General features: G+C 49.7%; 5 protein-coding genes across 5 annotated transcripts; 1 reads left to right on the forward strand and 4 right to left on the reverse strand.

Annotated features, from left to right (window-relative positions):
- Positions 1 to 2751: 2751 nt before the first annotated feature.
- On the reverse strand, positions 2752 to 3114 carry LAESUDRAFT_608864 (uncharacterized protein; the record flags this gene model as incomplete). The annotated part of the gene is made up of 1 exon (XM_040903141.1): positions 2752 to 3114. A coding segment is annotated over one exon (363 nt), but the record flags the coding sequence as incomplete, so codon positions are not given.
- Positions 3115 to 3470: 356 nt separating this feature from the next.
- Positions 3471 to 4178, reverse strand: LAESUDRAFT_666838 (uncharacterized protein; the record flags this gene model as incomplete). The annotated part of the gene is made up of 1 exon (XM_040905271.1): positions 3471 to 4178. The coding sequence occupies one exon, from the start codon at positions 4176 to 4178 to the stop codon at positions 3471 to 3473; it is 708 nt and encodes a 235-aa protein (XP_040757867.1).
- A 5045-nt stretch (positions 4179 to 9223) lies between these two features.
- LAESUDRAFT_607606 (uncharacterized protein) lies at positions 9224 to 9667 on the forward strand (the record flags this gene model as incomplete). Its single annotated transcript, XM_040903133.1, has 1 exon — positions 9224 to 9667. A coding segment is annotated over one exon (444 nt), but the record flags the coding sequence as incomplete, so codon positions are not given.
- A 12658-nt stretch (positions 9668 to 22325) lies between these two features.
- LAESUDRAFT_603536 (uncharacterized protein) lies at positions 22326 to 22922 on the reverse strand (the record flags this gene model as incomplete). The annotated part of the gene is made up of 3 exons (XM_040903094.1): positions 22326 to 22613; positions 22685 to 22782; positions 22847 to 22922. Coding segments are annotated over 3 exons (462 nt in total), but the record flags the coding sequence as incomplete, so codon positions are not given.
- Positions 22680 to 23686, reverse strand: LAESUDRAFT_574143 (uncharacterized protein). Its single transcript, XM_040903009.1, has one exon. The coding sequence runs from the start codon at positions 23552 to 23554 to the stop codon at positions 22949 to 22951; it is 606 nt and encodes a 201-aa protein (XP_040757870.1). The 5' UTR covers positions 23555 to 23686; the 3' UTR covers positions 22680 to 22948.

The raw sequence follows: 23686 nt of genomic DNA on the forward strand, positions 1-23686 counted from the left end.
AACCCTAAAAGCCGCGTAGCGGTGCTTTGAAATAGAACCATCCAACTCAGCCAGAATGTAGGAGCCACCCGTGTTGCATCGGACCACGACCATCGGGCCCACATATCGTGGTTTTGACTTCCGATTGTGATCTGTCTCGAATTGTGAGTTCTGCACCAGCACCAAGTTCCCTTCCGAGAACACAAACTCCCAGATCATGTTCTTGAAGGCCTTTTTGAACTGTTTCATCGACTTGTAGCGTGATTCCTTAACTCGTCTCCTCACCGCCTCCAGGTCCTCTCATCGCTTAAGTAGCTGCCGGGCCCGGACTGCGATGAGCTGTCCCGTCGACATCGGCTCGTCCATCGCTGGGGAGAGGTACGTCGCCTCGGCCAAATCGAAGGGGAACATTGGCTCGACGCTATGGACCATGAAATAGGGAGACCGCCCGGTACTCTTCTAGATGGAGATGCGCTCAGCCCAAAACATGGCATGTATCACCTTCGGCCAGTCCGTCACATGTCCTGCCCCACATACTTTCATGGCCACCTCCCAGATGTCGAAATGCCTTCGCTCCACAATCCCATTCACCTGCAAGTTATATGCCGAGATCCAGATGTGCGTGATTCCATAGCGCTTTCGGAGGTGTTTCAGTGCCGCTACGAATGGGGCCCTGTTGTCCGTCACAATCTCGGCCACGGTTCCCCACCGACAGAGCACTTCCTCGAACAGAAACGTCCTGAGGGTCTTCCTGGTTTCTCGGTGGAGCATCCTCCACTCAGGCCAAGCTGTAAGTGCACACCGGGCCTGAACAATGTGAGTGTAACCTCCAGCCATCGGCATGTGCATCAAGTCCGCGTGTAGCTTCTGAAATAGCATCGGAACAGGTACCATCGGGAGAGGTACGTGATACTTGTACACCTTCCAGACCTGGCACTCGTGACATGTTTCTATGTACCATTTGACGTCCTGATCCAGATAGGGCCACCAGAATCGCTCCAGTAGGCGCATCCGCACAATGAAAATCCCCTTATGACCCAGTTCATCGTGCGTCGCCTGAAGTAATCCATACTACTGGGACTCATCCAGTACACATTTATGCTGCTGCTGGGGGTCCCTCCACCACAAGTGTCCCTCCTTGATGAAGAAGTGTCCTGCCTCATGAACGAATCACCCAAATTTCTTCTCCGATAGCCCCTCCGGCCATCGCAGATCCTCCAAAAACTCCCGTATGCCCCTCAACCTCACATCTGCCTTCCTCGCCTTCACACCCCATGGAATCTCCTGTTCATCAGTCTCTCTTGATGAGAACACCGACACCACCTCATCCGATCCCGTCCTACCCACCGTGTACCTTTCCCTGCCTTCCCGGTCCATTTCCAGATTGGCCCATTCTACCGTGAATGTGCATGCCTCGTCGATCCATTCCTCAAAGTCGTCCTCCTCTGGGGTGTCTTCATCCGCCTTCGGGCGCTGTGAGAGTCTGTTCGCTGCCCCGTGCTGGGCTGCCAGAACATGTACCAGGTTGAACTCGAACAGCAGAATACCCGCAATCCAGCGATTGATCATCGCATTCGGTTGGATGTCGGGGTTGTTGAGCATCCCCTTAATATACTTCGCATCCACCTCGATGTCAAACGTGTCCAGCCCAATGAGAAAAATGCAGTACGCGTGCAGTGCGCGGAACAGGCCGAAGAGCTCGATTTTTGCCTGTGAGTACCACGTCTCCCGTTCATTCCAGGTTATCGACCCGAACCGGCTCAGCCGCCACCACTTTTCAGCATCCATTTGAAACAGAATGAACCCCACCGCAATCACCGAAGAGTCGACTGCAAGGATAACTTTTTGCTTAGATTGATAGTTGATCAGGACAAGTGCCCCGGAGTGCATCACTGCATCCTTGAGCCGTTGCATGGTGGTTACGTGTTTGCCATCCCATGCGAAGTCGACCTCTTTCTTCAGCAGCGTGGTAAGTGGCCACACGATCATCGCGAAATTCTTGATAAAAATTTGGATGAGCCCACATGTCCCGAGGAAGCCCCGCACCTGTGACACCGATTCGCATGGTGGCCAGTTCCTGATTTTCTGTATCCGGGACTCGTCCAGTAGACACCCTGCATATGTGCAGCGATGTCCGATGATGACTACCTCCAGTATGCACAAATAGGCCTTTTTTCTGGAGAATGTCCCCCCAAAGCACCCCATACGATGTAGAAACCAGTGCATGTTCTGGAGATGCTCCCAAACGAAATGCCTGATCCCCGGATTCTCTGGAATTGTCTCGTAGCTGCTGCCCGGAAGCTCGTACTGCATCTCGGGACCCTTGACCAGGACGTCATCCACAAAGGGGACTGTCACCCTGGGAATCTCGTCTTGCAGGATGTGCGTAACATCTCCGTGCACGATCTGCATAGAGTTGGTGTATCCCATGGGTATCGAGATGAGGCGGAGTGAGCCTAGTGGCATCTGAAATGATGTCAACCCCCATGACCATTGGTCCAGGGTCTGCTGATCAAAGGTGATGAACAAGTCCAGACTCCCATAGCATCCCCATGCCCTGAACAATTCCGCAAGGTGCTCGACCATCAGAGGGACCACACTGTCCTTAATCACCACCCCGTTCAATGGCTGCAAGTTGTGTACCAGTCGGAGCGACTTCCCGTCCTTTTTGACCATGCAGATCCACCGGGACCAATACGATGAATTTGAAGCCTCATAGACCCCCAAGTCCATTTTGTCCTTGATGATCTGCATGACTTGGTCGAAGATTCCTGGAGGAATCGGCATGTTCCTTAGGACCCACGGGACATGTTCCACTGTCAGAATTATGACTGGGTCGAAGTACTCCTCCCAAAACTGCCCCTTCTCTGACTCGTCCCAGGCAAAGGTCTTGTTGTGAATGCACATCAAGAAGTCGACCAGCTTCGCCTCCTCGGGCCAAAGGAAATCGCTGCCCAAAATGTCCAGGGCCTCGCACCATTCCCGGGTGTACCTGCCCCAAGGTACGTACTCCGCCAGATGAGTTGGCAGCACCGGAAGCCCTTCGAATGGATCGGATGGCTTTCTGCGCATGATTCGAAACTCTTCGGGTAGAGTGGTGGCAATGGGCTTGACTTGATTGGTGACCTTCTTGTATTGGAAGACCTTTGCTTCTGGCTCCCTGACCCTCAACTTCCCTGCCTCTGCCCGATCCCACACTCTCATTTCTTCCATCCAAAAGCCACCCAGTGGATTCTCGTGCTCGTGTTCCATGTCATACAGCAAAGACAAATGTATTTCTGATTCGGTGACATTACATGGAACTTGAGATGACGAAGAAATTACTGACATGGTTTCAGAAGGTATACGGCTCTTTTTTGGGCCTGCCCCCTCCTCTCCAGGGTGTATCCCCATTTGCATTCCACCCTTTCTCCCCTCCAGACTCTGTTGAACAGTTCCCAGCAGCATGAGAACATACATGGAGTACAATCCTATTAACGCGTCTTGTCGAGCTAGGCCCAATTCATCGACTCTTGAAAATCCAGCTGCTCCAGATCTGCTCTGCATTGCGTGGTTCGAGCTTTTGTAGGCACCACGACACGCTCCCCTGAGTGTGGGTCCATGATGGTGATTTGCTGTTCCCCAGAGGCAAAGTCGTGGGTGTCGCATGCTGAGGTAGCAAAGAAAGGACGTCCCAAAAGTATCTCGAATGGCGCATTCTGAACAACTTGGACCTGTACCACGATGATAACCATCCTGAAGTGAAGGTGCACACATGGAAGCTTCTCAACAGTCTTGGTCACTGAAGTGTTCACGGTCTCGAGTAGGATCACCCCATCCGGGTTGAGTGGTGCCCAGAGGTCCTGCCAAACATCTTGACGCATCACGCAAATCTGAGCGCCTTGGTCCAGAATACACTCGCACTGCAGGGTGTCCTCGATGATCGGTTCCACGACCCATAGTGGCAATGAACCCTTGGTCAGCAGCATAGTCTTCAAGGCAGTCAGGTACATGCTCCATTCACCTTTGTCACCCTTGTCCTTGTCCGTGACTTCCTCGACCCACGCCGTTGTCGCCACACGCTTCAGGGTGATGAGCTCCTTCAGGTGTTCCCTCAGATCTAGGGCATGTTGCATGAGCTCGCCCACTGTAACCATTACCGGTAGGTCCAGTATTTTCCCGACCAGACCCGGTACATCCTTCTTGTCCTCGATTGGCATCTGGTATCCATACGCGGGCTGCGACACTGGGATTCCCCCAGAAAGTGAACTGGCCTTGATCCCAGGTGGCCCCTTCTGCACTGTGCAACTTTCTCCAGGTGCAACCTTCTCCTTGTTGGACCTCCCTGCAGCTACCTCGACCCCGTCAAACCGTACCCTTCATCTGCCTCCATCTGCCACCTGAAAAACCATCCCTGACATCCCTGCCCCTCCTGCCTCATCGATTACTGCCATGTTGACCTCACGGACCTCCTCTAGAATGTTTACCTGATATGGGGGCTTGTCGCATGCCTGGGCAGATGCCGCGGACTGCACCGCCATCATTACCGAAGGTCCGAGATGCTGGGTGTACCAGGAGTTAACCTGTTCCCTCATGTTGTTCCCGGTCAGTGCCCTCAGAATGTACACTCCATTCGACAACTGAACGTGGCCATTCTCATCGCAATAGATCTTCCTGGCCTTCATGTCTTCGTCCATACGTAGGCAGCATCCCATGAAGTGATCCGGCCCATCGCAGTAGTTGCAGTTCCTGTTGATGGGGTACCCTGACCTGGCTGTATTTCTCGGTGCTCCCACCATCGCCCTTGCCACTGACGCGTTCATCGACCCCTGTGCTGCATAACCTCCCTAACAACTCTGTCTGCCACCTAACTGAACTTGGTTCTGCAGGAAACTCATTAGGCAATCCACCGACTTGCGCAGGTCCGAAATTTCATCCGGCTCCTGCTTAATGGTCATTCCAACCATGCCGAGACTCGTCCCATTCGCAGTTACAGTTTCTGTCGCCTTGTTTCCTCCCAGTTGTCCACCCTGGACTGGTCCCAAACTCCCAGAACTCGTTCTGTCCCCGAGAATCCCATAGCTCCCTCCGATAAGACCTCCTCCGGCTAGGGTTTTCTGTGCAGCATCGTGTACGTCGTTCATGTTCCAGGCATCATCAGGATGGTGATTGGGATGAAGTATCTCACACCGAAGCAAGATCGTCACCTTTTCAGCCAGGTGGAAGCCCTGGATGTACCGCTCATCCTGTGCCGTGGGTGAGACCCGTCTCATCTGGATGAGGTAGTTAGCGATTGGGGCAAACTCGCAGAAGTAGATCGCTTCTTCGGAGCGAGTATGGATACCTCAGGTGAGAGCCTCTGCGATACACTGCTCGAGATCGGCAATGGTATAGAGTCTGTCGCCTTCCGCCCCAGGGTAGAGCTCGAAGATCTGCTGCTGAAAGAGGGTGTAGTCCCCGGTGGACGCAGCAGGGACCATTGACCATAGCTCCTCCTGCTGAATTGTTAGGTAGCGCAGCGCGTAGTGTATCCTCTGCCCACCCATGAGTCTGGCCTGTACTGCCAGTTCCTCCAGGTCATCGAAGTATCACCTAAGCTTCCTAGGTTCCCCATCAAACATTGGCGCTGTCTTCTGTCCATGCCCAGGCATCATGGAACCTCTCCTGGGTGCTTGCCCTGGCCCTTGTCCTCCTCCACCTCCTCCTGGTCCTGGTCCACCACCTGGTCCTGGTCCTATGCCGCCACCACCGCCCATGCCACCACCTCCACTACCCAGTCCACCCGATCCACTAAACCCTCTTCCTGCATTACTCCCCTGTCCTAGTCCTCCACCACTACCTCTGCCTCCTCCTCCTCCCGTGTATCCCCTCAGGTTGCCAGGTGCTGTAGTGTGTCCTGCCGCTGATAATACTGGAATCTGGGACACGTACCTGGACTGGGTTATGGAGCCCATTTGCACAGGAGTCTGAATCGTAGTTGTCGACCTCATTTCGACAATAGTCAGCATAGCAGAGTAGGGCACAGTGTGCTTTCACTTCCCAACCCTGGGTGATGCCTGCTTCACTTCCCTTGTAACAGAGAAGTGACCAGGAAGGATTGCTGAAAGATCGCAGAGAATGAAGTCCTCATTCCGGGCCACCTCCGTTGCATCGTCATATATTGAAAGCTCATACTCCTCCGCCTCGTTGTCTCACCTGCTGGCTGAAATCTCCAGGTGCAATCTGTCTGTGCTTGGCGTGAGTTCGGACGTGGTCTCGATGACCATCTCCGAGTTTTTGTCTGAAAGGCTGGGCGTCACTGAGGAAACCAACAAATTTGAAATGTCTACGTCCGGCAGGTCCGACTGCTCCTGTCACCTCTCCTTTACAAGGGCTTGGGCCGCCCTGACTTGGCTCCTGATCTTCACTTTCTGAAACTTTCCCCCCCTTGTGGTGGGCTCCAGAAAATGTGATTGTGAGTAGTCGGCTAGCTGTGAAATGACAGCAAACAATGGAGAGGGATGAAGGGGGAACAGTGCATGGAAGATTTGCATCTAGAGGCGATGCAGGAGCCTAATGTAGAAGATAGTGGAGAAATGAATGAAGGCTATGCCCACGAAGACAGCAAGACCATAAAGGACACAGTCCGGTGTTGTCACAAACCGTAATATTCCACATTTTCTAAGCGCTCGCTTCATGGTCACGAGACCACTCACGTGCATATCTTAAATGCTCATATCACGAGCGCATGTCACCTGATTACATCACGTGTAGATTCCGTGCACACTATCACGTGCACACGTCATATGACAGGTACTGATTATTCTGCCTAATAGATAAGGCGACATATCTGAAGACTCAAGATCCGGTCGCTTATCCTCCAATAGGATAAGCTCCTACAACATCGTGAGAGATGGAGCTCCACTACCTGGGAAGGTAGTTATATAGTTAGAGTAGTTATAGTCAGGAGGTATGATCGCCTGACCCTGTAGCCGCATGGCAAGGTCTCATGATAACATCATACGACTTCATAGATAAATACTATTGGCTTATCTCAAGATAGCTCGCAGGTAACACCGAGCTTCACCTATCTTTAGAACATGTGCTGAGTCACCGTTCACATGGACCCACTGTAGGTGTGTCCATGGTCCCGGTAGACAGTGTATCAGGGGTCTGACCCTGCTTGTATATATACTGGGCTCATCTGGGTCTACACCCCCAGACTTATCTACCTTCGTCAATACTCGATACACTTGACTGCTACTGCGACTTCCCCTACAAGTCCAGTACGCCTCTTATAGTCTGCGACCTCCGCCACTTCGACTTAGTCATCTAAGCAAGTAAGACTTCGGATTTCGCCTCGTATTCTGGTCTTCGTGACATTTAGATAAGTCTGCTAACAATTCCTGTAGTGCCCCGCACTCAGCGTGTCCGATCCTTCAGTGTCTACCTGCACGATAGCAGTGTTATCTCTTCACCTGACGTTTCGTCAGTCGCCAACTCTATCCACTTAAGCTGCACACTGCTGCGCAGCCGAGAAGTTGGTACTATCTGCCGACCTCGAAGCAAGACACCAGATGAGTTCTATCACCTCGCCTTGCTGCCAGGGACTGAGTTCGTCCCAGAAGACTTCGAGGAACGAGAAGCATGAAACCAAGAGGTTCTTCATGCTCGTTACCCTAGGCCAGGACATATAGGCACAGGGGGGCAACCGTCACGCTCATATCGAGAGCGCTTTCCACCATCCTCATCCTTCAGAGTACTCAATAGGGGACCAGTCACTGACGTCATCCTCGAAAATGAGTACAGCGGATTCAGATATATTCTGCCTATAGCCCTCACTGTTATTAGCACATTCAGAGTCAACGGCACTCTCAACCAAGTACGCATTCTCCTCACCAAGCATTACGCATGCAAGCTCGATGGCGAAGACCTTCAGCATCTTGGAGAAGTTATCCAGAAACTCGAAGGAATAAAGCGGAACATTGCCGCTTTTGCGCTCTCTACCATGCATCAGCACGTTGTCAAAGAGTTTTGCGACTTCGTAGGATACCGAAAGAAGCAGAAGGGGTCTGTTAAGCAGCTGGTCAAGGAAATACTAGAGAAGTACGATCTGGAAGTAGCACGAGTCGGACCAAGTGCAATAGCAGTTACAGTATAACTTGTGAATGGAAAACTTCGCAAACTTGGAAGAAACTCCGCTCAGGACTGCACAAGAAATCTGGGATTCAGCAAATGGAAATGCACAAGAAAGTGCATTACTTGCCTTCGCACGATATGAATGAGTGGTTGGAAGTAACTACTTCGATAACTTTCAAGTAGAATTCATCCAAATACCATTCAATCAGTGGTACAACTGTGTAATTCGGGAATCCAGCCTTATTGTCGACAGCGTCTCATATTTCAAAGATTGGTTCGAGTGGATCGACACCATCAAATGGATGCTGGACATTCTTGAAGAAGACGACGAGAGAAGCAGGATAAGCTCTGACCTACAGTTGCGAGTAATCGAGGCTCAAATCGACAGATTAAATGAAGAGGGTCGCTTAGACTCTACATCGTATAATCTCCTCATCTCAAGTTTCTGAACCAGAAGATCTCAGGCATCATTAGCCATTGCAATCACCGACGAACGAAGATTTGGATATATCTCTGAAGAAGAGGACTCGGAAGAAGGAGAGTTCGACAATCATTGGGACTCAGAATCAGAAAACTCTAGAGGATAAAACTGTGAATGAGCTACAGCTTAACCGGTAACACCTCTGATCCCTCTCCCTCATTACGATCATCCTCATCGGAGTGAATATCTTCGGACCCTGGGCCAATCTTTTAAACACCACCAGAGGAGGAAGCTACAACCTCCACACAAGTTATAACATCCTCAATTGCACAACCACGATCACCTTCACCTACACCTCCAACACCGCATCCTATCATGTTCCTTGTGAACATATCCGGGCAGCTGAACCCACACTATGGAGGAATATATGCTGAGTTTGTAAACAGAATCCTGGGAGAGATAACGGGGGGAGCTAGAGACTGGATTCTAGCAGCGCATTCGCAAGACCTGTTTACACAACAAGGGTTAAGCGATACTGTCACAGCGCTGGAAGTTAGGAGTTGAACCATAGCAGATGCACATGCTGCAGACCTGGTGACCCTGAAGTTAGCAATACAAACACTTCAGGCACAGGCGGCTCTGCAAGCACCAGCTCTGGTGCAACCCCCACGACCAAAACAGAAAGTCACCGCACCTGAGAAATTCTCAGGTCATGGCAACCCCAAGATCAAAGAATGGCTCGAACAAGTATATCTATACTTGGACGATGTCACGGACGAGCAGCTGCGAATAAAGCTGTCATTATCGTATCTTGAGGGCGATGCCCATGACTATATGGATGACTATTATGTCAAGGTCCAAGCTACTCAACCGCTCGGGATGTGGGCTGATTTTGTCAGTCGACTCACGACGTCTTATGACACAAAGGACAAGCCGAGAGAAGCATGGCTTGAGGTTGAATGCCTCACCAAGACCCCATGGATGGATATGTCTAAATTTGCTGAGAAGTTTAAGAAGTGGGCTAACAAGTCCGCTTTATCTGACGTGGATCTCATAGAAAAGATCTGCCACATCACGCCCGACAAAATACTGCAAGTACATGCAGGAATGGATGAGAAACAGTGGCCTACCACATGGGAGGCTTACCTCGACTGGGACTTGGATATTGAACGACGCATGAAGCGTACATTCACCACAAGCTCGAGGAAAGACCCCGACGCCATGCAGGTAGACGAAGTGAAGAACACCGGCAAGGGGAAGAAGAAGGCTTCGACCAAGGGAGAGGTCAATGCTACAGACAAGAAACCATCTGTATGCAAATATTGCAAGAAGAAGAGGAAGTTTGGCCATCGCTGCGAAGAGTACAAGAAAGCGATAATCAAAGAGGGGAAATGGAAGGAATGAACAGATGGAGGTGGGGGAACGAGAGGGTCTGGACCTGCGATGCAACGTCAAAAGAAGTATAAGACGGTTGTCAGACACATCGAAATGCAGGTCACGGATGATGAAGAGGAGGAGGCAGAATCATCGAAGCTCACCGTGGCGTGAATTCACGAAGTAGCCACAGACGATGAGGAGGAAACAGACCTTGAGATGCTAGCTCATCTCGAGGCAAAGTACCCTCACCTACGCTCGACGTCGTCAGAGCCTGATACGCTCCAGACGAGCAAACCAGCCACATCACGGCTGTCTTCTTTTTGGCAGGGAGCACTGTAATGCGCGAAACAGTGACATCCCCTGGTTCCAAGAACTTTTCCGATATCCATCTCTGTAAACCGGCTGAGTCAAGCCGAGGACATATGTCATCTACAAATATGTATATTAACCACGTTCCTGAAGATGTAATGGTACAAAATAGCTCCTCTACCAAATCAATCTTCAATTTACCTGTGGAACTGTGAGTATCAGGGAAAGCAGTACGCGCCGAGGCCCTAGTGGATTTAGGGGCATATTCAATCTTTGTGAACAAGAAGTTCGTTAGAGAACATCGATTGAATCTATATAAGCTGGAAACTCCATATAACATCTACAACACAGACGGATCAATCAACAAAGACGGTCAAATCCTATACTATCTTTGAGCTTACTTAAAAGTCGGAGATCACAGATCGACTCATCGTTGCCTTGTTACCAATCTAGGAGACAAGGATATGATCCTTGGAATGACATACTTACGTATGCATAACCCAGAAATTGACTGAAAATTCGGTCAATGGAAGTTTACCAGGTGCCCTGAATCGTGTACCATTAATGGGTCGTGTAAAAAATTTATCTCTAAGGTATCTCAAGAGGAGACAGAGGAACTTCTTGATGATGAAGGTGCCGATGAACCGTCCGCTCCACACCAAGCAATGAAAGGAGGAGGTGATGAGAGCAAATTCATCGACTGGGTCGAACTAGGAGACCCAGAAGCCATTGAAACAGCCCATCTCATAATGGCAATTATGAACATGGGGAAGTGGACAGATGAAGAGGATGAAGAAACCGCAGATTATAAGGATTGGTCAAAACACGTCCCAAAGCATTTACATGCATATGGAGACGTCTTCTCTAAAAAAGCTAGTGAGCGTATGCCCATACATAAAGTCTACGACCATTTCATAGAATTCGAAAAAGGTGCACCTCTTCCAAGACCTGCAAAGGGCTACCCAATTAGCCTTGCTGAGCGAAACTCACTCGATCAATGGATTGATGAGCAATTGGCAAAAGGTTACATTAAAAAGTCAAAGAGTCCAGTAGCCGCTTCTGTCTTCTTCGTAAAAAAGAAGGATGGAACCCTACGACTGGTGCAGGATTATCGTAAAATCAACGAAATCACCACAAAGAACCGTTTTCCTATTTCCCGAATTTCTGACCTAATCGATCAATTATCAAAGGCCTCCATATTCACTAAACTGGATCTGCGATGGGGGTACAATAATGTTTGAATGAAGGAAGGCGACAAATGAAAAACTGCCTTTACCACACACTGTGGTCTTTTTGAGGCAAACATTATGTTCTTTGGGTTCTGCAACGCACCAGCCACGTTCCAGGCAATGATGAACGAGATCTTAAAGGATTTAATCCTTGAAGGCCACGTAGTGGTCTATCTCGATGATATACTCATCTTCACAGATGATATATCAACTCATCGCTGACTAACTAAGGAAGTGCTCAAGCGTCTCCGGGATAATGATTTGTTCACCAAGCCAGAGAAGTGCTTTTTCGAACAGTCATCTATTGAATATCTCAGGATGATTATCTCCAAAGGCTCTGTAACAATGGACCAATCCAAAGTCAAAGCCGTATTAGAATGGCCAGTACCTACAAAAGTCAAGCAAGTACAAGCATTTCTAGGCTTCACCAATTTTTATCGGCGCTTTATTAAAGACTTTGCAAAAATTGCCAAATCACTTAACATGCTGACCAAAAAGTCCCAGAAATGGATATGGAGTGGTGCAGCACAAACTGCCTATGAATCACTCAAGGAAGCCTTTATAACGGCTCCCATCCTTAAAATTTTCGAGGACAATAAGCCCTTTAGGCTCGAAACGGATTCTTCCAATTTCGCCACTGGCGCTGTTTTGGAACAATTGTCCGACGACAGATTATATCATCCCGTCGCCTATTACTCCAAGTCTCTAAATGAGCATGAACGTAATTATGAAATTTACGATAAAGAAATGCTTGCCATTATTCGAGCACTCGAAGAATGGAGACATTATTTGGAGGGACACCTCGAAATTGTTCAGATCGTATCCGATCACCAGAACCTCACCTATTTCAAATCAGTGCAAAAGTTAACTCGCCGGCAAGCTAAATGGTCGCTATATCTGACTCGCTTCAACATTAATCTGCAGCATCAACCAGGAACAAGTATGCTGTGCGTGGATCCTCTGTCCAGGAGACCAGATCATGAAGAGGGGGTAGAGCATGACAACCGCTCAAAAACAATGCTAAAACCCAAATATTTTGCCATATGGGCAATGCAACCTTCACATGAGGCTCTGATAGATGACGACAGACTCCTTACCAGGATTAAAGAAGTGCTAAAACACGACGATGTGATCGCAAGTTACAAGGAACTACTCAAGAAGGGAGAAAGGGAGTTTTCAAAAGGACTCGAAGACTGAAACTTCGAAGATGGACTGTTACTTTATCGAGAAAAAGTCTATGTACCTAAGACGGACAAAGAAGAATCTCTCAGACACGAGGTACTCAAAATACATCATGATCTACCATCAGCTGGACATCCCGGCAGATGGAAGACGTACGAGTACCTATCCTGGAATTATTGGTGGCCTCAAATGACATATTATGTCAAAAGATATGTTTCGGCATGTGAAACGTGCCAAAAGAACAAAAATATCAATAAGCCACCATATGGTCCACTACAACCCAATGACGTACCTGAACATCCATGGGATATTATAACGGTTGACCTTATAACTCAGCTCCCCAAGTCTGAGGCATACAATGCAATCTGTGTTGTAGTTGACAGATTTAGCAAGCGTGCTCACTCCTACCCGATCACAAACGAATTCTCTGCAAAGAACTTAGCACATCTCATGTATGAGCGTGTGTGGACCCAACATGGTCTTCCAAGTCAGATTATTAGTGATCAAGGCCCGCAGTTCGCAAGTAAACTATTCCAAGAATGGTGCGAATTGCTGAGCATTAAATCATCAATGTCGACAGCCTACCATCTGCAAACAGATGAACAGACAGAGCGGGTTAACCAATCCCTGGAACAGTACCTACGCTGTTATTGCAATTATCATTCAAACGACTGGTCAAAGCTATTGCCAGCCGCAGAATTTGCATATAATAACCAAGCGCATGAAAGTACGAAAAGTTCACCGTTCTTTATCGAATACGGACGTCATCCAAGGGCTGGACCTTCAGTGACCAAAGCAGTGTCACATCCAGAAATCAGTGACTACGAGAATGCACAAATTGAAGCACAAGAGCAAGCGAAGGCAGCACTCACCCTAGCAGCTGAACGAATGAAATGGTATTACAACCAGCATATTGCTAAGGTCCCCTTTAAACAAGGAGATCGTGTCATGATTGACACCCGCCATTGGCAAATGATGAAAAGGAAACTCAATCCTCGTCGTGCTGGTCCTTATACAATTAAGGAACAACTCGGGCCGGTTACATTCTGGCTCGATTCACCAAAAAACATTTCAGTTCACCCGGTGTTTCATGCTAGCCAACTCATACCCTTTGTGGAGGATACTATATCCAAACAGTGACATGCGCAACCTGCACCCATACCCATGGGCAAAGAACTCGAATATGAAGTTGAAAGCATTCTAGACTCAAGGATTGTACGCAAGAAGCTGCAATACTTAGTCAAATGGGAAGGTTATGGAGATGAAGAAAACTCTTGGGAACCAGTAACTAATCTCAGAAATGCAACGGAACTCATAGAAGAATTCCACAAAGAACATCCCACAGCTCCGATCATGGCAATAACATTACCGCCAGATCCTACTTACGACCCGGAGCAGGATATTCAAAACTTTTCGACTGACAAAAAGTACTGGACACCTCGAGAGAAAGAGCTTCATGATGCCGCAGCATCTGGAAACGGATATGTTCAGACCCAACTTCTTAACGACAATGCCCAACTACCAACACGCACTACATCTCAATCAGCAGGCCTTGATTTATATGCCACCAATCATGTTATAATCCCAGCACACTCATGAGCACTAGTACCTACGGGACTCAAGCTAAAGACTCCTCCTGGAATATATGGTCGAATCGCTTCATGAAGCGGAATGGCACTCAAAGAAATAAATGTCCAAGCCGGGGTAATTGATCGTGACTACCGCGGAGAGGTTAAAGTACTACCCTCCAACGCAACCAATCAACCCTATACGGTCAACATCACTGACCGTGTTGCTCAACTCGTCGTTGAGTGCATCTTATTACCTGTGCCCGTCGAATGGTATTTCATGGACGACAAGGAGAAGCAGGCCTATAAGGTCACCCATAAGGAAGTTCTTAAAAAGTGAGCGGCTAGGGGTTTCGGCTCAACAGGCAGATGAATTCCAATAAGCGTCCAAAAAGGAATGAACCAGTGTGCAAAACACTGACCCTTAGGAATCATTGCTATAAACCGAACTAAGTTGGCCACGTCACTAAAAGTCTGGCTATGATGTCCTTGAATATCATATGTGTCGTGTCGGACAGAAAGTTGTTGAACCAGCTGCTCAAAGCGGATTACTGTACCGAAACATACAAATCGCTTATCAGCTCCAACCTACTTCACCATTGACCTTCTGAAGATGATCACCATCCGCCAACTCGAGTATGGTCAGCTAAGACACCGTGTTATACAAATTCGAGTTCAGGTCAGATCGGTAGTAATCATCATAACAATTCACTGGTCATAAACGAATTAATCCCTGCTGTTCAATGGAGTTCACACCAAGAGAGGGGGTAGTGTCACAAACCATAATATTCCACATTTTCTAAGCGCTCGCTTCATGGTCACGAGATTACTCACGTGCATATCTTAAACGCTCATATCATGAGCACATGTTACCTGATTACATCACGTGTAGACTCCGTGCACACTATCACGTGCACACGTCATATGACAGGTACTGATTATTCTGCCTAATAGATAAGGTGACATATCCGAAGACTCAAGATCCGGTCGCTTATCCTCCAATAGGATAAGCTCCTACAACACCGTGAGAGATGGAGCTCCACTACCTGGGAAGGTAGTTATATAGTTAGAGTAGTTATAGTCAGGAGGTATAACCGTCTGACCCTGTAGCCGCATGGCAAGGTCTCATGATAACGTCGTACGACTTCGTAGATTAATACTATTGGCTTATCTCAAGATAGCTCGCAGGTAACACTGAGCTTCACCTATCTTTAAAATGTGTGCTGAGTCACCGTTCACATGGACCCACTGTAGGTGTGTCCATGGTCCCGGTAGACAGTGTATCAGGGGTCTGACCCTGCTTGTATATATACTGAGCTCGTCTGGGTCTACACCCCCAGACTTATCTACCTTTGTCAATACTCGATACACTTGACTGCTACTGTGACTTCCCCTACAAGTCCAGTACACCTCTTATAGTCTGCGACCTCTGCCACTTCCACTTAGTCATCTAAGCAAGTAAGACTTCGGACTTCGCCTCGTATTCTGGTCTTCATGACAGATGTGATGTACATGAAATACACGTGGTAGAACGGCTCCGGGACAAGTCTAACTGGCTCTGAACAGAATACAGGAGTCTCGGGATGAGGGTGTACCATGTCCGCTGCTGCGTTCCACTGGTTCGCAAGATTCGTTTGACAGTGAGAGCAAAGATGAGAGTTCTGACACGTGATGGAGCCCGAAGCTTGAGAGGAGAACTGAGACCGCTGTCCCTGTTGTTGTCCGCTGCTGTGCAAGTTCCTTCGCATTCTTTATCACCTAGGTACATGGTCCAAAAAGCTCTCCCCTTTCTTTATCTATGCATTCTTTAAATATCACAATCCCGGGATGCGCTCACTCCGGTCCTCGCTCCATTTCTGACCACGCTTGGCCCCCAACCCGTTGACTCGTTCCATTATTCCTCATTGTCTCGGAGGGCCCGCCGCTGCTGACCACTCCATCGCATCGTGTTCCAAACCTGCGTTTCGCTATTCATTTGAGTAGAGACCCGCTCGTTCCAACTCCTGGTTTGCCGCCTCAATGCTCGGCCTCCACCACGTCAAGTCCTGCCAACTTCCCCTGCAACCTCGTAATCGCGTTCTCATTCGCCTGCCTTGCTGTTACAATGGTTCCCTTCTGCCCCAATCTGACCTCACCCCTCTGCCTGAGACTGGGTGCTTCCTCCAATGGCCTTCCATTGGCTTCGCCCCCTAGAGTCTGAGGAGCCGTCCTGAGACTCTGTCCGCATCTGGGTCTCTGCCCGTCCTTGCCCCTCGTCCCCATCTCTTCTCCCACCCAACCATGTCTCGCACCACGCAAGCTCGGTTTGATTCTCTGGCCATTTCCTGCGCTGCTCGGCTCCATCGCTATCTCCTCTTGCTTGAGGTGCTGGCATTCGAGCATGCCCATATCTAGTCCGGGTCACATTCTGCTGTGGTTGAGTGGTATCACTGGCGCACTGCCATCTGGTCGCTTTTGGTACATCTATCAACATGCTCTCCTGTACACACCAGTCTAAGGTCCTCTTGTAGCACCAGGCAGCTTCTGCTCATTCAAACCTTGTGGAGTCCGGTTTGCATGTCCACTTGATTGACTCTTACCCATAGGTCCACGAACTGCGCATGCTTGTTGACTCTTTGCCAACTCCCGGCAGTGCTCCAACCAGCAGGACTCACCCTGCCATCACTCCGGAGGATGATCCCAACTGCACGCTGCACCCCGAGGACTTTGGTGGACAGTTCTGATATGAGGTACCCAGATGTGTACTGGTTTGCCATATGCATGTCGCGTGTTGTGTAGCCATCCTGTAGCATAGAAATGTATGTTGCTGCCTTGAGATTGTCACCTCTCCAGAATTGGTAGCTGCTCCGCACTGTGTACTCCACCCGAAGTCTGACACGCCATGAACCTGTCCCAAAGAACTCGTTCTGAAGCCCTGCTCATCCGCTCTGTGTACTTTGTCTGAGATAAGTCATTCTGTATGGGGGCAGCTCGTAACACCACCTCACACCGTGATGTATGTGGCGGTATTATGCTGTTTGTCTAAGTATCCACTTTGTGAAACCGATATGAAGGTTGACGCTCGATGGTTGCCAAATGAGGACTTATTGGTGCAAAAAGAAAGGTGCCACATAATACTGTGACACTACCCTCGCTTCAAGGTTCAAACTCCGGATAAACTGAATAAATGTTTAGGTAAATGGTACCCTCGCTTCAGGTTCAAACTTTCAGAGTGGAATGGCATTCAAGATTCTAGCAGCAAAAAGGGGGTTGATGCAGTTTAATTACTTGCTCAGGTAAATAGTGCACTTGTGGAGCTAACAGTTCTTGGTCCTAGTTATCTGATGTCACAGACATTGCTATTTGCTGCTGTTGCTCAAGATGGCATGCAAAAGGGCTTGCAGTTTAAAGATATGTGCTTGGTCATTCGTGGCGCTCACAGCTACCAAAAATTGAACAGTTTAACGACGTGCTAAGGTCGTATGCATGATTAGCATAAAAAGATAGTCGACTTATAGTCGTGTACCACTCCAGGTACCAGTTTATCCAGGTCTTCAGTCATGACTTCGTGACTTGCATGCTACGGCGGATTGGGTAGGTTTTTACATAATCTATGACAGATTCCTGGTTACCCAAGGAATCGAACCTGCACACACGATACTGTTGTGAGACGATCGGATCCTGATGTATCAGATTGCCATGGCTTAACCCCTAAGCCACTTGAGCGGGTGAGATACCTAGTTCGAACCTGACCAGTATATGCTCTTAATTACATAATTTATGCTGATATAATTATGGGTGGCGTCAAGGTGGCGTGGTGTGCCTAGTCACGTGTCTGAGTATTTATGACGTCTTTTGATTGATTGATCGATCATGATCATAAAGAATCTGTGATTGAGTTTTGAGATAGACTTTTCTGATCGATCGTGATCGTCGAATGACGTCATGTTTTGACGCTCATAGCTGCCTAGTGGTACAGTTTAGTTAACTTGCCCAGGTCCATGGTGGCACTCAAAGCTGCCTAGTATCAGGGTGCCCTTGGTCAAGGAGTCTAATTGCCTGCCCAATAAGGATGCTGCCTGTGTGATCACAAGGGCTTATGCAAAATGATGTCTTGTACCCAGGAGATTGCCTATGTCTGCTAGGATTTTGCATAAGATAGCTGCCATGTTTGCATTGTTGTATGCAAGTAGATGTGTTCCCCAACGCTGTTCATACTTGTTGGCAATGGTCTCTCAATTGCCCTTTAGGTTGGCATGCTATATAGGCAAAAAGTTGAAAATTGAAGGGTTTCAAAATGTGATCCTTTGGCGCTGCTTAGATCATCCTTGACTTGCTTGTGCTCGTCTTTGGATATGTGATTCTAATTGCTTTGCGGATCCTTCTCGACTCTTCGAATAGGATATGCGCTCGGTACTTCGCAATATATATCTTTGAGTGCTGCATTTCCTATGTGCACGTCTTCAGATAATGCTCGTACATACTCGCTATCTCCTACATTACCTCTCCCTTGCCAGGTCCTCTCTGAGACTGATGCGGCAGGAGCGAGATAAAAAATAAACAAGACTGTGGTAGTACAAAAGATAAGGGAGGGTGGGTGGGAAAGAAAAAGCCTTATAACTTTGGGGAAAAGATGATTTAGGCATCCCATAGCGAATAATTTCTACTTTGTTTGCACAATATGTAGTAAATCTGAGACCGCTTCTAGGTGTAAAAGGTTCCCAATATCCCATTGTGTGTGCTAAAAATAACTCCCTAAATGTTCGACTGTTCTATTGTGAACTGCTAACTAAAGATCTATTTTCGCCAGCAGTTTATGACCGAAGGCCATCGTGCTCTTGGAGATCTTATATATGTATTCAATCGGTGACTGATACATGGTAGCATTGTTCAAGATGTCTATAGATTTTTTTGTTATATATTTATAGGTGACCAAGCCTATACAAATAATATATAACTAATGTAATGGTAATGGTAATGGTAATGGTAATAGTTTAATGTCATTTCGGACGCTGGAGGCAGCCTGCTAGTGAGCTAGGCTGCCATATGTGTTGCCCAGTGTGAAATAAGTGGGGTGGAGGAGGCTGTACAAGTATTCAAGATTCAAATTTTGACGATAGATTCCTGCTCCCAAGTTTTGAGGGAGGCTGACGGTGATAGATGTCGATGAATTGCAATATGGCAAAAAAGGTGTGCCCCACACCTGAATATCTTTGGGCTGAAAATAGTGCAAGCGAATAACTCGTAGTATTTTTCGCCTGACTCAAAAATAACAGTTTAAAGTCATGCTTAGGACCTAAAAGTCACACAGCCAGCAGGGAGCTGGGGGTGTGCATGGAGATTCATTCAAATGTCACGGTGCATTAGATCCTGTATCCTAAGGCAAGAAAATGACAGCAAGGTGCTTGCCAGCGTCCAGTGATCTGCACAAAAAGGGATTTGCCCAGGAAGGGTCAAATCAGGCATGCAGTGACATGCAGCCTGAAAAAGGTGCTCAAAGGGCCCTTAGCCTTATGCTCATAACAAGGGGGTGAATTGGCTGTTAGGCCGCATGAAATAGGTGAATGAATCTAAGGTCCTCTCTTAGATCCTCATGGACTTATATACATATAGGGCTGGACCCTGATCACTCTAACTAAGGTGTACCTGCCGGTGTCCTAGCAAGCTACATGTGGAAAAACTATGCCAGAACCAGTAAGGGTCTAGCAGCAACTATAGCAACTATCTACAAAGGCCGTGGATATGCCGAGGTAATCCTACCTAATCCAATGAGATAAATGCCTGTAGGTGGTGCCACTATTTGAGCAGCAAAGTGGTGCCACTATTTGAGCGGCGACATGGGGCCACTATGGAGTAGCCAATAGGGTTGGTGTCACTTATCTGAGTGACAAGGTGGTGCCGCTATTTGAGTGGCGAATTGGATGCTTGCTAGCTTGATGCTCCAATGAGCTTGAGGGAGCCTTTCTGGACAAGTGGCCTGGTGTCACGTGACCAACACCTGACAACTTCTGAATAGGGCAAGTGGCCAGTGTCACGTGACTGAGTGGCTGAATTCTGGGCGCTTGGTGGTCATGTGGTAGACACAGTCGTATTCGCGATGTATGTGGCGGTATCATGCTGTTTGTCTAAGTATCCACTTTGTGAGACCGATATGAAGGTTGACGCTCGATGGTTGCTAAATGAGGACTTTATTGGTGCAAAAAGAAAGGTGCCACATAATACTGTGACAGCTTGCTAGCTTGATGTGTCCAATGAGCTTGAGGAAGCCTATTGTGGGCCAAAGGGTTCCTTTCCGAGCAAGTGACCTGGTGTCACATGACCAACACCTGACAACTTCCAAATAGGGCAAGTGGCCAGTGTCATGTGACTGGGTGGCTGAATCATGGGTGCTTGGTGGTTATGTGGTAGATACGGTCGTATCCGCAATGTATGTGGTGATATTGTGCTGTTTGTTTAAGTATCCACTTTGTGAGACCAATATGAAGGTTGGTGTCTGAATAATCACTTGTGGTTTGCCAAATAATGGTGCAAAAAGAAAGGTGCCACCTAATACTGTGACAGCTGCTATGCAAGTGCATTGAGAAAATATATTATTCGATCAAACCCTAATTTCATTCTCATAGTCCAGAGATAAATGTTACTTAATGGAGTAGCCTGACAGCCACATCCCATTGTTTGCAGGTGTTTTCTGCCAGCCGTCGTAGGGAGTTGGAGGGGAAATAAGATTGTGGAGTTTAAAATAGATGTTGCCATCATGATCAAGCACGTGATGTGATCGGATGTGGCACAGTCTCAGATGTGGCACAAAGTTCCCTCCCCTAGGATGGGCCCCCCACCTCCCGGAGGTGGATGGGAAGGAGCCTGGCTCAACTCCTGCGTTGTCCTTAGCTTCAATCTCCATCCATTATACAGTACTCGACTGGTTTAACCTCCACCACCACATCACAACCCTAATTACTCTGCCTCGCGCCGACTCTAAGGGCTGCACAACCCACGACAGCACAAAAAGACCAGCCCACGAGCGTGCAACGACTATCAACGCCCGCAACCACGACGAGACACCATGCATCCGACCTGGTTACTTTTCTTTGAACGCAAGTAGCAAGATCCTATGAAATAAGCTACATCGAGTCTGTCGTCTACGAAGCTACCGATGCCAATTCCAAAATACCAGAAGCAATATCGTAAGGTGACAGTGAATATACTACAATAATGTAAGCGTGTTCGTGTGCTCGTATGCATGTATGCGCGGGATTCATCCATAACAAATACAGCGGAACCAAAACCCAGCTTGACTCGACTGCGTGGACATTGACGAGAGCGAGCGGGGGCAAGAGGTGTGTACCGAGGGGCACCCTACACCGCATCCATTCCCGTATTACGGACGTCTCTTACCACATACCGTCCGTCTCTAACCTCCCGACCATCCCTCGCCTGAGTCGTCTCCCTCATCTGCGCCATCTCCGCAGCCCCCATCAACCCACCGACAGCCACCCCCTCCGCAACCTCTCTGACTCCCCTCCCCCGCGCCATCTGCCCCATTCCCACTTCGGCCGCTTCGACCAGCCCTTCAACCGCAATCTCGCCTACCCCTCCCCTCCGGTCAGTCTGTCTCCGCGAGAGCTGCGCCATCCCTGCCTCCGCCGCGCCGACGAACCCGCCCACCGCGAGCTCGCCATACCCACCCCGCATGTTCTGCTCCCTCAGCGTCTGGGCCATCTCCGCCGCACCCACCAGCCCACCCACTGCCATCTCAGTCATGGCTCCTCCCACCCCTCTCGTATCCGGCACGGTCATCATTTCTTGCCCTCTCACTTGAGCTCCGGGCCTCATCGCCATCTCTTGCCTTGCCATGCCTGTGTTAACGCCTTGTCTTCCTGCTGCCATTGTCATGCCTTGGCCGCCCATTGGCACTTGCTCCGCCCCGCCGAGTGTGGTCGTGTTCCGTGTAGTCATCGCCACGCCTCGCTCTCCTACGAGCGCCCGTCCTGCGTCCACGACCATGTTTTGAGCACCCAAAGGCATTGCTTGCGTCCCGATATTTCCCATTCCCGTCCCCATAGCCACGCCCTGCCCGCCCATGCCCATGCCCATGCCCATGGACACCCCCGTTCCGCCCATCCCTCCACTGATCCCTCCCAAATCCCCGACACCTCCACCAAAACTCATCCTCCCCATCCCTGGCGGCGCCGCGCCAACCATGCCCCTTGGGCCCACGCTCGTGCCGTCCACGTTCGTGCCATCGCTCAAGATCTCCTCGAGCCGCATGCGGTACCGGCGCACCTCGTGTTCAAAGTCCGTCCCTGTGTGGTACCCCCAGTCGAGCAGGAATGCCTCGCAGTCGCGGATGAAGTGTTGCAGATCGTGCGCGCGCACGATGCTGCGCTCAGGCTGACCGGACCCACGGGCGCGCGCAAGATAGGAGGCGGCGAGTGTAGAAAGACCGCCAAGGATGGAGGTTGCTATGGAGGTCTGTGTGGTGCGGAAAGAGATACGAGGAATGGATGAGACGAAGCAAGAGACAAGGCAGAAAACAAACACACGTGTTTACCCGTCGTGGCAGCCGCGACGCCCGTCGTAAGCGCACCAAGAATGACTTGCGCCCCAATACACGCATTCAACGCGTACCCGCTCATCTTCGCTGGGTATATGCGCTCCCATGAGTCACATGCATATCGCGCCTCAAACAAGCACGACCCGCGCACCTTTCGCTTGTGCCCTCGCGAGCTCTGCCCTCGCGTGCGTAAGCGTCGGGCCGAGCCTCGTTTCGATGTTCCTTTCCTTCGCCTCCCCATGGGCATAACCCGTCAGTCTCCGGAAGGCGCTCCGTCCATATGGATGAGGCTCACCGAATACGCAGACATCGTTCCGCCCTTGTCTGGGTCCGGACTTGATGGGTTGCCGGGCTGAACTGGCACGACGTAGTCAAGCACGGGCATTGCGGGCGTCGACATGTAACTATCGCGCGCCGCGTCTCCGGATCCGTGGAGCGGCATCGGTGGGCGTGGTTGCTGCTCCATCGGCAGTGCGAGCCCGCTGCGGCTGCCGTCCCAGCTGAGTCCGCGGACGCCATGCGCCGACTGAGACATCGGTTGGTTGCCCAGACCTCCTGGTAGGTGGGCGTTCTCCATGGTGGATGAGCGCGTGTGGTATCCGGCGCTGCTGAGGGGGCGGCGCTCGGGGCGTGGGCGGGCAGGCGCAGGTGCGGGTGCGAGCTGGACGTTGCGCTGGGCCGGGGAACGTTCAGAGCGAGGAGAAAGGGTGGCGTAGCGGGATGGGCCGGCGATCTTCTCTGGAGAGAGCGGCGCGAAGATGGGTGTGGGCGCTGCGAGCAGGGGCTGTTGCCGAGGGGAGGGCATGGGGGAACCTGAGGAGACTTGGCTCAGAGAGGGTTGCGGTGCGGCTGCAGGCATCCAGTTGCGGCGGGAGCTGGTGGGGGCGGAGTCTGCGGAGGATGATTGCGAATTGCTAGACTGGATGGGCTCGGGTTGCGGCGAGCGACGTTCGCGCTCGGGCGTACGGGGACGTGGCTGCGACTCTGGTGG

Source organism: Laetiporus sulphureus (assembly GCF_001632365.1).
Source record: "Laetiporus sulphureus 93-53 unplaced genomic scaffold LAESUscaffold_92, whole genome shotgun sequence".
NCBI classification, from domain to species: Eukaryota; Fungi; Basidiomycota; class Agaricomycetes; order Polyporales; family Laetiporaceae; genus Laetiporus; species Laetiporus sulphureus.